Genomic DNA, 13,965 nt, shown 5'->3' on the forward strand with positions numbered 1-13,965 from the left:
AACCCATGACGGTAATACAATGTCTAGGCAGATCTATGTATGGTCAGCCCTCCATATCCTGCTTATTTCGGAGTTGTGAGCTACTCAGACCCCTCGAATAAGCAGAGCACCGCGCTCTGAAGCATCACCAAGCACTGAAGGTGAATCCACGTGCTTAAAGGGGTGCAGGTCCTTGCCCCTACGTCGACCGCCAGCTTCCCAGTGCTATCGGCCCAACAAAAGTGGGGCTGGCTGCTTTTCTGCCAGCTACTCAAATTAATGCTCATCAGTCAGAATATCACCTACCTCAGGGAAGACTCACCAGGCAGACATTTAAAGAGGTGACACAGGAAATAAACCAGCCTAGAAAAGCAAATTTCTCATGTCTGAACTCTTTTGGAGCCTTATGAAAACGAGATGCACAAATAAGAGTCCCTTCTCCTCCAGGCAGCTTTAACTTGCATTAACAGTACTTAATCAGCAATTCACTGCTGACCTTGGCTGCGTTACAAGGGAGGTATTTGCGCAGGGATGGAAAGATTTTAAACAATTTATCCAATGAGCTGGATGCAAACAGGCTTTTCTTTAAACACCAAGCATGCAAGTCCTTAGGCCAGTTAATTTTTTGTTAACAGATATATCGCGAAAGGAAACTCCTGTGTTTCTTTAATGATTTTCTGCTGAATAGAAACTCAGGCTTCAAACAGAGAAATATTTCAGAGCAAGGAATGAATGGAGACCAGAGGATGGTTATTGCTTTTAAAGGAAGCCATTAATATGAGATAATGCTATTAAAGAGGCAAAAGATCTACATATACTTCCTCCGCGCTGACTTGGGTGACTGGGTGGTGACACTACAGGAATGACATTCTTCCAGTCTTTGCCAGCCAGAAGTCTGTTAGCCAGCTGGGCTGCCTCCGCGCTGCACCACCGACTGCTGCCCCTCTTACAGACGCTACTCCCTGCAAGGTAAGAGGCAGGCACACAAAGATCTGGAGATAGTTATTTTCGGCCTAGCTTCGATTTAATGATTAAAAAGCTCAGGGTCTTGCTGTTATTTCATTCTTTAATAGGGAACATCAGCACAAGCCACAAGTGTATAGTTCTGGCATCTTACCAAAGACTAATAAAGGACAGGTAACTTGCTGGCCCATCCACAAAACTCTTGCTGGCTTCAGCAGGACTTTTTCCATATTTAATAAAGCGCGACCTACGCGGTTTGGAACGGAGACGTGTCTCTACATGCCACGCTGAAAAGCTCACACAGATACTGTGAAATGAAGTTCTAGCTCTTTGTTAAGCACCAGAAAAAGCAGATTTTGTGCAGAGACCTGAAACTGGAGCCAGAGAAACAAGAAATGATGCTTCTTAACCTCTGAGCAAGACAGCCACAAACCCCAACGTGCTCCATTTCAAAAGTCAGCAACACCACAGACGGTGCCAGCCGCGCGCTATTCTCTCTCCTGGCTCCCCGTCTGTATCCCTCTGCACAACTCCCAGGGCGTGGACTTCCTCCTTTCCCATGGTTTTGCCACTTCAGTAGTCTCCTCCTAAAGACCACATAAACCTGCTGATCACAGTTTTGTGGCTGCAGGTAGCCTTTACTGAAAAAGAGATACAAGGAATTTAAATCTTGAGGCACAGAGGCTTTAAAACAGCTGTTTATTACTACAGTGAAATAGTAAAACAAAACCACCAACTTTTAATGGGAACAATAAAAGTGCAAATGTATTTTGATATTAAATAGGAAATGAATTTATAAACGTTTCATTAAAATGGGCTGACACTTTGAGCCTATAAACACTTTTAAAAAAACAAAAAAAACAAAAAACAATAGCAGCTAAACACTTTCGTTTAATCTTTGGTCTGATTATTAACCAGCAAAAAATAGTTGTACCAAGAATGTCCATTGCAAACAGACATTTAAAATTTACATTACTCTGCAGAGATTCAAAATCAAGAGAGGAATGTTTTTGCGATATTTAGTCAGATAAGAAACAGTGATGTCTCCGAGAAATACACAGCATTTTTCAATACAAAACGAAGTCACACATATGCATTTTGGTACTGTAAATAAACTTATTCTCTTGCAGGTATGACTCCTCTTCCCAATCAATGTTCCATAAAAACTTCATTTGCACAGAGTCTTTGCAAAATAAGGTTGCAGATAAAGAGAACCAAGAACGCACATTAGTGCTAAATAACACGCTCTTTCTTCTGTGTTTGCGTTTCAGTTTACACACACAGAGGCAACCGTGCTGAATCTATGGTACGTTATTAACAGTTACAATCTTAACAAAAACATATTCATAACCTTGTTCTGTGTACAGTATCCTTGGCTTGGGAGAAGAAGGAAAAAGGGCCGTGGTATTACTCATGTAGGTCAAGTTCTCTGTACACCTCCTCGCAGATAAGGCCGCATAATAGCTCCAGGACACTGCAGGTACCAGTGCTGTCACGTTGGTTGTGGAATAAGATGAATACCACAACAGAACACAACTTTTATCAGCTCTTTTTGTCAATTGTATTCACAAATGCATGCTTTACAGAAGATAAAGAAAATACACTTAATATCTCAATTGTACAACAGAGCCACAAGTTAGTCTAAGAGATTTTCTCAGACCTCCCGCCAACTGCATGTACACTGCATTACTGGCAGAAAGCCCCCTCTCCTCAAGGAAGCTTGCCCAAGCCTAAGGCTAAAGCAAATGCATACATCTTCTCCCACCACCAGCCATCGCAAACTCAAAAATGCCTTGCTCAGCAAGAACTCACACGGAAGATCTGCCTACAAGGCTAATGAACTGACGGTTTGCCTCACTGTTCAGCCCTGATGGATTCAACCACTTTGGAAATACTGTCAAAGCAAAACCCGCTTACATCTCTTTTCCCTACGCTCCAAATCTGCCTTGCTTTCAATAACTCTCCTCCAATTTTATCCCCATGTCCTTTGGCTTGCTTGCAGCACGTCTTCACTGGGAGTTTACCATCATTCTCACTCACCCCTCAGCCCAACTTTCGTTTTCTAAACTGTTCATCTTCTCCACCATCTCTCCTTGTCATGCATTTCCTGATGCAACTGTCTTTTCCTGGCATTACCACACTTTAGTGAGAAAGTCCTTAACAAGTCTATTACAGATTTCTATGCATTGCAGCAATACTAAATACACACCAAGTGTAAATCCCTTTTCAGAGAAAAGATCACTCTTCAGAGACAGGGATGCGCAGCGAGGTAAACAAACCGTCAGCTGACTGAAGTGGTTATGATGCCAGAATTAACAGCTAAAGGGTTTTTCTGTCATGGGTTCAGGCAGCCACAATACCCTGGGGCGGTCATCTAGTCTTTCTTTGGGCAAAAGATTCAATGGCAGCGATTGCAGAACTGCCTTTTATTTCAAATACCCAGTAAAATAAGTCTGCAAAAATAATACGTATCATGGTCTACTACCAAAAAAAAAAAAATTCAAAACACCAAGGTAGCTCACTTAGCCTTAAATACCATGTGCAAAGAACATTTGATCAATACTACCTATAAATACACTATTTGTATTTGTAGAAAGAAGCACGGTGCTTCATATATAAAAATAACCCAACTTGCGGGTGTGACCTAGGCTATAATTACCTGAAAATAAGACTGCAAGAGCAGTTAAAAAAATAGAAACAGGCAAACATCTGCCTAGGGAGTGTTTCCATTTAGAAAAATAGATTTTTATAAAGCTTCATACACTTTGCAAATGTTTGTTTTGTGCTCTGATGCATAGAACTGTGAATAAAGCACACCGATATCTCAATGTACGTCAGGGAGAGGAGGAATATGTTAGTAACTTCAAGTTATCCTAAAGCTTCCCAGAAGTTATACTTGGTCATTTATAATTCATTTCAGACTGCTCACCTAGGACACAGTATAGTGGGTAATAAGGCACACGCTCAGCTTCCTGAGAACCAGCAATTCAGCAACACATTTTTGGGTATTCATATAGCAAATACTTGAGCAGGTGACCCTGCAAGCAAGGATTTGAAATTCTGAGTTTGCTGACACCCTGGGACACATCAGGTTCCCGTAGCCCAGGTACCTGCACCGGGAGCTAAGGTTGCTTGCAGAGCTGGCTACGTTACAACTCACCAGGTTATTCCAGCGACTGGGACATAACCAGGCAAGAAGTAGAAATTATCTGGCTGATGTCTATACTTAGAGGACACCGGAATCCATAGCCTAAGACTGCCACTGTACCATGAATCAGTGCTAAATAATTTTGAAGTACCCTGAAATATTTCACTTCCTCCTCCCCGCAATAAGATAACAATTTGCCATAGCACAGCACTAGAAAATCCCATCAGATTATTTGGTCAAAACACCGCCACAATCAGACAACTGGTTAGGCAGTCATCCAAAAATCCCACCAAACTCCTACCAGAGAGCAGGAGGGTGCAGGAGTCAGACTACAGCACTGAGATTTGGACTGGTTTAAGGTTTGTTCCAAAACAAACAAAAAAAACCCCAGAATGTCTTAGTTTTGTTATTGGTCCTTGAGGTAAAGCAAATTCTAAGAAAATAATACTTGGAGACAGAAAAAAAAAAAAAATCTCAACAAGAACCCACAAACAAACGAACCTCAGAGTATTTCCTTAAAAGAAGGTTTTCTTCAGGATGACTCAAACATCATCCCTTTAAAAAAATACTAATGCCTCCTCCATAGCAAGTATTTAGTGCAGCCAATTATCCTAAAAAGAAGGCCTTTGTGAAAATAAAGTGCTAGTTATTTCCTTTTATCTAGATTTCAGTCCTTCAGTATAACCTTCACTTGAACACGGAAACGTGCAACTAGATTCTTCATACTGTTGTTGGAGAGGTTTCGCTTCTTCCCTCAATTTTACATTAACATGCATATTATATTTCTATTCGGCACAATGTATTTGATTACACAGGAAATTTAAAGCATGTCATTGAGCATTTCAAGCTGTGATCAACACCCATGCTCTAGTGCTCATCGCATTTTAAGAGCACCTTGGTACATTGGGAGGGGTTGTTTGCACTTACAGGATTTTTAAATCCCAAATGGATTTTTTATCATAAAAAGCAAATCTCAGGAAAAGGTCAATTTTGCCACTAAGACAACAAGTTAACATGAACTTCCAGAAATGTCAGTTTGAGCCTATTAAAGTTAGGTTTGCAAAGTCAACTGAAAGTAACACTTCTCCACTAAGGCATTTCCCAGAAATTTCACAATTTTCCCATGAACATCCAACAAGATTAAAAATCGAGAATCACAGTTTCATTAAGTCTTGGCCTCTGGTTTCCTAGTTTTCTCAGGTCAGGGACAAAACCACAGAACCACATTTAAATGGATCCCACCTTCCTCGGGCAGATGCGGGCTCTCGACGGACCGACGGGCTGGGAGTGCACGCTGCCCTGGCAGGGTCCACGGGCGATGCCGGCTCACCCGGCCACTGGCTCACTCTCCTGGCGGCTCCTGCCTGACCTCGGCAACGTGCCGGCACGGGGTGAGCGCTGGTCGCAAGTACCGAGGGCTGCTGTACATCCTGATGATGTGCGGGGCCTGGATCCAGGTGTTGATCAGCTGGAAGGCGGCCAGGTCCAGCGTGGGCCCATCGAAAGCGGCCAGCAAGTTCACGGGGGCGGCTTCCTTGAGGAACCGGGGCAGCGCCACCGCCTCGGGGAGGCTGGTGTTGCCCAGGAAGAAATGCATCAGCACCTGCTTGCGCAGGCAGTTCCTGAGGTACAGCACCAGGTCCTCCAGCCGCTCCACCAGGAACCGCTCGTCCCAGGCCTCCAAGGGCCCCTGCAGCAGCAGGGAGAAGAGGGCCGTCTTCAGCACGTAGGAGGAGAGCACCCGGCCCCACTGGGAGCAGAAGGGCTCCTCCAGGCCCTGCCCGCGGAGGTCCCGCAGGCCCTTGAGGATCTGCAGGCACTTGAGGTGGCAGGAGGAGGCCGGGGCCTGCTCCTTCAGCCAGCTCAGCAGCCGCTGCTCCTGCCGTGAGGCGTTGAGGCCCCAGAGGGCCTCGGGGGCCGGGGGCGCCTGCGGGCCCTCGGGCGGCAGGGCCGTGAGGTAGAGCGCGTCGCCCAGGGGGATGGCGGGGATGAGGCGCACGGCCATGGAGATGTGGCAGCAGACGTAGTCGGAACAGGGCAGGATGTGCAGCGTGGGCGGGCGGCCGGGGCAGGCCGAGAGGCTGATGCGGCAGCGCTCCTGCAGCCGGTACCGCACGGCGCCCAGGCAGCGCTGCAGGTGGCCCTGGAACCAGCGCAGCACCAGCCCCGAGGAGAGGTGGCTGCGGCCCTGCAGCTCCACGCAGAAGCCCTCGGCGAAGGGCCGGTAGCGGCGCGGCCAGCCGGCCCTCGCCCGCAGGCCGCAGAGGAAGGCGCCGCGCGGCCCCGGCCCCTCGGCGCAGCGCGGCTGGGGCTCCAGGCGGGGCGGCAGCCGCAGGGGCACCAGGATGTCGAAGCAGTCGGGGCTGCGCACCTTGTGCTGCTCGTAGGCGCTGCCGATGCGCACGAAGTCCCCGCGCAGGCTGAGGGCCAGCGGGCCGGGCTGCAGCCCCTGCGCCTTGGCGGCGCGCACCAGCTCGGCCACGACGCGCCCGACGTGCGCCTTGCTGTGGCCCAGCACATGGGGCGAGAGCCGCAGCTGCCGCCCGTAGAAGCTCTCCAGGACGCTGCGCCGCGACCCCGCCGCCGCCGCCGCCGCCGCCCGGACCCCGCCGGGCCTGGGGCCGCCGCCCGCCGCGCCGCAGCAGCGGGCCAACAGGCAGCCCAGCAGCAGCAGCGCCGAGCCCTTGAGGAGCGGGACGGAGCCCACCTCCGCCGCGCCCTCCCCGGCCGCGCCGCCCCGCAGGGCCTGGTAGAGGCAGAGGAGCGCGGTGCAGAGGCCGGTCACCAGCGGCCAGAAGACCCGCACGTTGAGGGCGTAGACGGGCACGGCGCGGCGGGGGGTCGGCCCACGGGGGTGGCCGCCGCCCGGCCCCGCGGGCGGGGAGCGCCCGCCCCCGCCGCCGCCGCCCCCCTCCTCCGCCCCGGCCGCCCCCAGCGCGGGCCGCGCCGCTGCCCCCCGCCCCGCCGCCGCCGGCACGGCGCTCGCCGCGCACCTCCCTGCCTGCCGCCGCCGCTCCGCTGCGAGGCTTCCTCTTCCGAGGGAAGCGGCGCCGCGTCAGCCGCCGAGTGAGCTCAGAGGAAATGCCACGGGCGGCGGGCCCGGCCGCGGCGTGAGGGCCGGGGGCGTTGGCCGCCCGGGGGCCGGCCCGACGGCCCGGGGCCGCCCGCGGGGCGGGGAGCGGCGCCGCCCGCTCCTTCCCGCCGCCGCGCTGAGGGAGCGCGGCCGGGCCTCGGGGCCGCCCGAGGGCCGAGCCGCGGCCGCGGAGCCCCCGGCCCTGCCACGGGAGAGGCCGGCCCCCCCCGCAGCCCGGGCGGCTCCGTCCCCGGGGGCAGAGCCCCTCCGCCCGTTGCGCCGGGTCTCTCGCCGCGGCCTGCCTGCGCGGCCCCGAAAGCGGGGCGTGAGCCGCTCTCAGGGCACCAAGCTCACGTTTCCCTGCCCCCCTCACTGCAGCGGGAGGCTGCAGGGGTGCTTTGGTGCAAGACTGCGTGTTTCTGTGTCCCCACGTCGCGGCAGGGCTGTGTCGCCGGGGAGCGCTGCCGCCAGGGCAGCGGTGCCGTGCCGCAAGCTCCACGCTGCACGTTTGTCCTCAAGTACCCGTGCGAAGGATCTGCCCCACCGCAGGGGCGGCTCTCCCGTCCGCGGCTCTGCCCGAGGGCCTCGGTGCCACAGGGACAGCAAAGTCCTCACCGTCAGTTCCCCAGGGCCTGTATGGTACTAACAGCTGCTTGCAGTCAAACCATTCAAAAGCCTGAGTTTTTTGCCTTGTGCCTAAATTATTCAGACCACTGGCAAACTAAAAGAGAAGAAATAACCCTGGGAGAAGTTACTAATTTGTTGCACAGGGACTTTGGGTCTCATCTGTTGTATGACGGCCTCTATGATACCACGTTGTTAACCGCGACTGTCACGGTGCTTCTGCCCACAGCATCACCCTCAGCATGAACCAAATGGAAGAATTCGGGATCCCTCAGGAATACGCACACAGGGCTGCCTCGGGCATCATCCCAAGCTGTTTGCAAACAGCAGAGCCCAACATTCAGGTCAGAAGACAGGCACAAAAACATCACTGCACGTGCAAAGCCTCCAGGCACTTCTGGAGAGTTGAACAGTCACATTAAACCCCACAGAAATCGTTGGGACTTGTCTGTCACTGAGACTTCTTCACCCAGACTTCTCCTTCAGGGCATTGCAGGTCTGAAGAGATCATTAGGACCTACTTTTCCTCATATCTCATATGATGTCTCCCTCATGGGCTGTGGCATCCCCACTGTAGCTGAGCTGTATTTCTGGATGGGTCTTTGTGTCCTGACTAGTTTTAGCTTGAAGAGTCCTCTGCAATGGTGATGGTGACTAAACCTGAGGAATGAGCATATCGAGCTCCTGCAAGCCTTTGGAGATTCTGATTACCTAGAGATGTGATGGCAGCATTTCAAATGTAGAGAAAAGGAAAACGGTGCCACATAGTAACACATAGATTCAGTCATCAAGGTGATCTGACATTTTTCTTGTCCTAAACAAGACTTCACTTGTGTTGGTCACAACAACCCCATGCAACGCTACAGGCTGGGGGAGGAGTGGCTGCAGAGCTGCTTGGTGGAAAAGGACCTGGGGGTGTTGGTTGACAGCCGCCTGAACATGAGCCAGCAGTGTGCTCAGGTGGCCAAGAGGGCCAATGGCATCCTGGTTGGACTCGATGATCTCAGATGTCCTTTCCAACCTTAAGGATTCTATGATTCTTTATATAGCATTTATCTGTCACTGTATTTCTTGACTTGATTGTGTGTTGCTCTTCTTTTCTTTCTAGAATTCGTGTCTCCCCACTTTCTGCACAGATACTTGAGATCATTTTTAAGTGTGTATTTTGCTGTGGTGATGTTGATGGGGACAGGATCATCATCGTCTGCTTCTGTTTGTTTAATAAATGTTTACTGAGTTTTGAAGCTGTTTGCTGAAGTTTAAGGAGCATCTGTGTAAGCATTCTGTTGTGGTTTAATTTCAGATGATCAAGTTATTACTGCTTTACTGCAACTTTCTGCATCTGCATAGTGCCACGGGTGGTGAAGGAGCAGTGCTTGAATACAAGAGACTGAACCCAGCAAGCTGAAAATGCTGTGGCAAGGAAGAGTTCAGAGAACCAAGTGCAAGAGATAGGCTGTACAACTGTTTGGTTGTGTAATTTGTCTTTATATGAAACAAAACATGACTTCAAGTACATAAAAATCATACTTCACAGGAAGAAGCTTATGTTTTATAGCCAAGATGCTGCATTCAAAGTCAAACTAGGTAACCAAGGTCAAGCAGCCTGAATTAATTCACAGGCAACCAAACCAGGGTGAGAGTCAAGAATACACTTGAGAGCTACAGAGGTGTCCTAACCACTCTGACACTGACCTTTGGAGTTATAATTAGGAGTTGTTTGGGTTTTTCTTAATTAGAAGTAAAGCAGATATAAAATTGCCAACAGTTTCTTACCTTTATAACATCTCAACCAGCACAATATTCCATGCCCCATGACTAAAAGCATGTTTTCTGACAGCTGTGGGACAGCCGAAGCCACAACCTTGCTACACAGAAATGTCATTCCACAGCAGCCATATCTTTGAAAACAACCAGGAAGCGGAAAGCATCTTTCTTCCCCACGCCTTGTTCTGTTTTCCTGTATTTCTTCACAAAGCCAGATAAGAAGACAAAAATATTCATCACGCTGCTTATTGTCTGTGACCCATCACTTCAAACACTTTGTTCTGCAGCCCCAAAACCCCAAAATGTTTAAAAAGCACAGCTCTGCTGGTACGAAACCCATCCTTCAGGGTGTTTTGTTGAAAAATACCACTGAACTCTATGAAGCCATTGGCCCATACGTTCAATTTTTACTAGCCTGTGCTTTTTTACACCCTCAAGCCCAGCATGTTTCACATGCCTTCAGGTCTTGCTACAGGCATACTGATTTTTCAAGACAGCCTGCGCTCTCTTTTCATGCGAGGTTGATTTGATTAGCTGCACGTCCACGCTCAGGAGACAGACAGCTACATCTGCAGGAGCTGGCACGGCCCTTCGTGCCTGCCAGGCAGCTGCTGCCTACGGGGCGACCTAGAGCTCAGCAGCACAGCGATGACCACTGTGGGACCTGCGTGCAGGGGAACGGCTGCAGCCTCCCAGCCAGCTGCGGGCCCCACAGGCTGGAGAAAATGCAGATGTCACCCCGGCCAGTGGGACAAGCCCGGGGGCCAGCTGGCAGAAAGCGTGTGACCAGCCACACCAGACCCGCCAGTGCAAAACTGGCTCAGCCCGTGCTCGTACACGAGCCAGACGGTGCTGGTGCAGGCTCGCTCAAGCTGCAGAATAACAGGTTGTACGCTAATAACCGTGACCTCAAAATCAGGACCAAAGTGAATCCACAACATTGATTTTTACTACCGCTGTTTAAATTACCAGCTAGTCCTTTCTCTCTCCTTTCCTCAGCCAGTGGCAAGGTGAGACCTGTAGAGCCTGAGGCTAATAAAAGATGGCCAGCGTCCTATTTTCTGGGACCCCAACTGCTTCACTGCTCCCTGAGCACAGGCTGGGTCTCCGGGCAGAACACTGAATATGTCAGAGGTGGGAGACTTCTCAGAGGTGCTCACTCAGCTTTACTATCTGGACCATACTTGGAAAGAGCCAATTTAAGAGCCACTCCGTCTGTCTGCACTCACAAGCTAAGGGCATTTGATGGCTGCTGTACCAGAACTGAAGTGGTCATAAACACAAAACTGCTTTCATTTACCAAATGGCAACAAGCATCATTCCTCATTACCCATCATTCCAGTCCTACTGAAATTATGCCGCAGGGGCTGTATTTACTTTGCAATGGATACACCTCATCCACATTATCACAGCTTATCCAAACTTTGCATTTTACAACCCATCACAGAAGAAAAGAAACAAACCATTTTATCTTGCCCGGAGTACTTCGCTCCTCTTGTCCCTCCTTGTAACAAGGATATGTTGAACTTGAGCACAAGTCGCAGGGATGCGACTCACCTCTCCTGCATGGTCTTCCACCGCTTCCCAGGAGCTGAACCACACGCAATACATTTACTTCTGTGTGGCTATCAGATTTGTTTTCCTCTTTCTCTGTCTCCCAAAGAAGCAGCAGCTCATTTGTTTGGAATAAAATATCTTTAAACTCCACTGCTGGCAAGTTATAATGCTGATGCTCCTTGTTTTTCACTTAAGCAGTGGTCTTCTTGTTCCTGTATTTTAAAAAAAAAAAAAGTTTATGAGGTTTTTAATAGCAATTGCATACTCCAGAAAAATAATGGGTTGTACAATAATAACCATGACCTCAAAATCAGGACCAGAGAGAATTCAAAACACCATTTTTTACTACCATTGTTTAAATCACCCATTGTTTAAATCGATGTTATCTAAACACTTGCTTCAGAATGTCCCATATCCAGGATATCCTGTTCACTAAATAAGGAATAATGTTATACTTATTCATATACAAGTCTGAGCTAAAAATAGATATCCCAGCATATACGATCTGCATGATATCTCTGGAGGAGATTTGCAGAGGTAAAAGGAGGCGTTGGGTATACAGCATCCATTCAAGTTTCTCCACAGTTAGCAGTATTTCATCCAGCTGTGTAACTGATCCGTTAATGCTACAGTATGCCAGACATTGTCTGAGATGTAGGAGGAGCAGTCTGCACCAGCGAGCTCACCATCTGAGTAGGTAGAAGAAAGTGGTAGAAAGACAGAAGGCCCAGACAGGTGACGACATACCTGAGCCATGAGCCTTAGGCTTCCCACCAGCTCTCCCAGGTCGGCGTCTGCCCCGGTGAACCAAAGCTGCACAGAGTCCATTGCAGGTGCGGGAGGAAATATATGGGGATCCCTTCCTGCACCGGTGATGTACAGCTGCTCTTCTACAGTGAGTGGGTTATTCCTCCAACCTATTATAATGCACTATTAAACAGTCTACAGCAGAAAAGTACAATAACTGATTGAAAAAAAAAAAAAAAACCCACATCTGAAAGATCAGTCACTTGACTTCATGCCCCAATCATTACGCTTTCCTCTGAAAGCAAAGCTGCTAGCACATCTCCTCCCCCACCCGCTGGGTGGTCCTGCGAGGGAGATGCCACGATCAAAATAAACATCCTTCACCTGCCATTCCTCTGGCTCCCAGGCTTTACAGGATACTATTAATTACAATACAAACCAACGCAATCAGGCAGACACTAATCCATTTTTCTGGTGGACTAATGAATCTCTGCCAGTCACAGCAGCAGGGTGACCGAGTCCCCATTGAGGGATGGGAAAAGAGGAGAGGGTGTCTTGCTCCCACAAACAGCTGCGGAGACTCAGCAACCCGGGACTGACCTCGCGCACGGGCACGGAGGAGTTTGGGGGTAGGGGTGTTACTGCATGTTCTCTCTTAAAATATTTTCTATTTAATAAGTGGGATGTTGCCACCTCTGCCAGTCTGTTTGCTCACTCGCTATCAGCAGGGTGTAGCACTTCTTAATCAGAAAGCCTGCAAGCAGACCTGACTGCTATAAACCACATATAGCCCAATACAGGATTTCCTTGCTGTAGAAGGATGGCTTCCTGAGTAATTCGTACAACAATCTCTTGACCAAGCCTGTCCTTGTCACAGACAGAAATACCCCGGCTCTACGCTGGTGAACAGTACCAACAGTACTGAGCCTGCTCAGCCCTTCCCTTTCCCCACCACCCCCAGGCCTCAGCGGAGCTCGTGGGTCTGAGGACACCCAAGATGGAGCCAGGTAACCCCCAGGTTTGAAAAGCATCAGGTAGAGCCAAATCATGCATCATGTGCTCATGTTAAACTAGTGTAACAAAAAACAGTTTAATACCAATCTAATTAAACCTGGATGTGTGTGTTCAAATGTAAATTTAATCACTGACTGAAATGGTTTACCTTAATTAATGGTAAGTCACTTAAAGGTGTATTTGCACCATAAGTTGCTAAACTAATAAAAACTGATCACATAGCTGAGCCCTAATTTGCTGGGTAAAGCAGAGTAATTTAAATGAGGATTGTAACAGTTTCATTATACCCGTTGGGTTATTGTGCCACTTGATTGATTTTAAAATCAATTTAGCAAGACTAGACCATTTTAAATAGGTCTGGATCTTTAATGCCTGTTTGCTAGCAAAGAGGAGACTTAGGAAAGAGAATTTAACGCAGGTTTCAACTTGCTATTTATTGCTCACATTATTGGAACACACTTTTCCCTTTGCTTCCCAAGGAAACTATGCTGCTTGTCCAGCACTCACTCTCCAAATAACTTTGCAATCGATTTGGTTCAAATTGGCCATTGGGAAGGAGAGCAGAGGCCCGAAGCATTAACGTATGCAATTTCATACAAGAAAGATCCTGTTAAGGTCCTCAGGCTGCAGCAGGACATCGGCACTGCCTCGCCATCTGATTCCGCTTGAGAGCAATAAAGCCAAAACCTCATCGGCTGCTCAGAGAGTCACCTGTTCTTTTTTAACTTAAAAAATACAAGTTTTCACAAGGCAGGTTAAAACTTCCCTCACCTTCACCACTACACGTATAAATCCCATCTACCAGCATTTGTGAATTTATCCTGGCAGAGTCTCGAGTCACACAGTGAAAACAGCTCCTCGGTGATATGAATCACCTTAACCACAACAACAAAACCAAAAAAGCTCTGTTTTTCATAAACCAGTGCAAGGGAATTAAAGAGACCTCGGGCTCGTCCCACAGCTTTCCACTGGTTTCAGCAGCGCTGTGTCTGTGTCACCGATGGCTTTTAAAGAGCAGCAGAGCGGCGGCAGCCGCCTCCCCTCCAGTGACTCCTTACCGGGTCCCAGCCATGAGCCTGCCTGGCCTCCGTGT

The 13,965-nt window shown here is 49.2% G+C and overlaps 1 protein-coding gene across 1 annotated transcript; it reads right to left on the reverse strand.

Moving 5' to 3' along the window:
* Nucleotides 1–1,706: 1,706 nt before the first annotated feature.
* ITPRIPL2 (ITPRIP like 2) lies at nt 1,707–11,939 on the reverse strand (the record flags this gene model as incomplete). The annotated part of the gene is made up of 2 exons (XM_082313944.1): nt 1,707–7,001; nt 11,859–11,939. The coding sequence occupies 2 exons, from the start codon at nt 11,937–11,939 to the stop codon at nt 5,433–5,435; spliced, it is 1,650 nt and encodes a 549-aa protein (XP_082170070.1). The 3' UTR covers nt 1,707–5,432.
* Between the last annotated feature and the right edge of the window lie 2,026 nt (nt 11,940–13,965).

The sequence above is a fragment of the Platalea leucorodia genome (assembly GCF_965183815.1).
Source record: "Platalea leucorodia genome assembly, chromosome: 5".
Lineage (NCBI taxonomy): Eukaryota > Metazoa > Chordata > Aves > Pelecaniformes > Threskiornithidae > Platalea > Platalea leucorodia.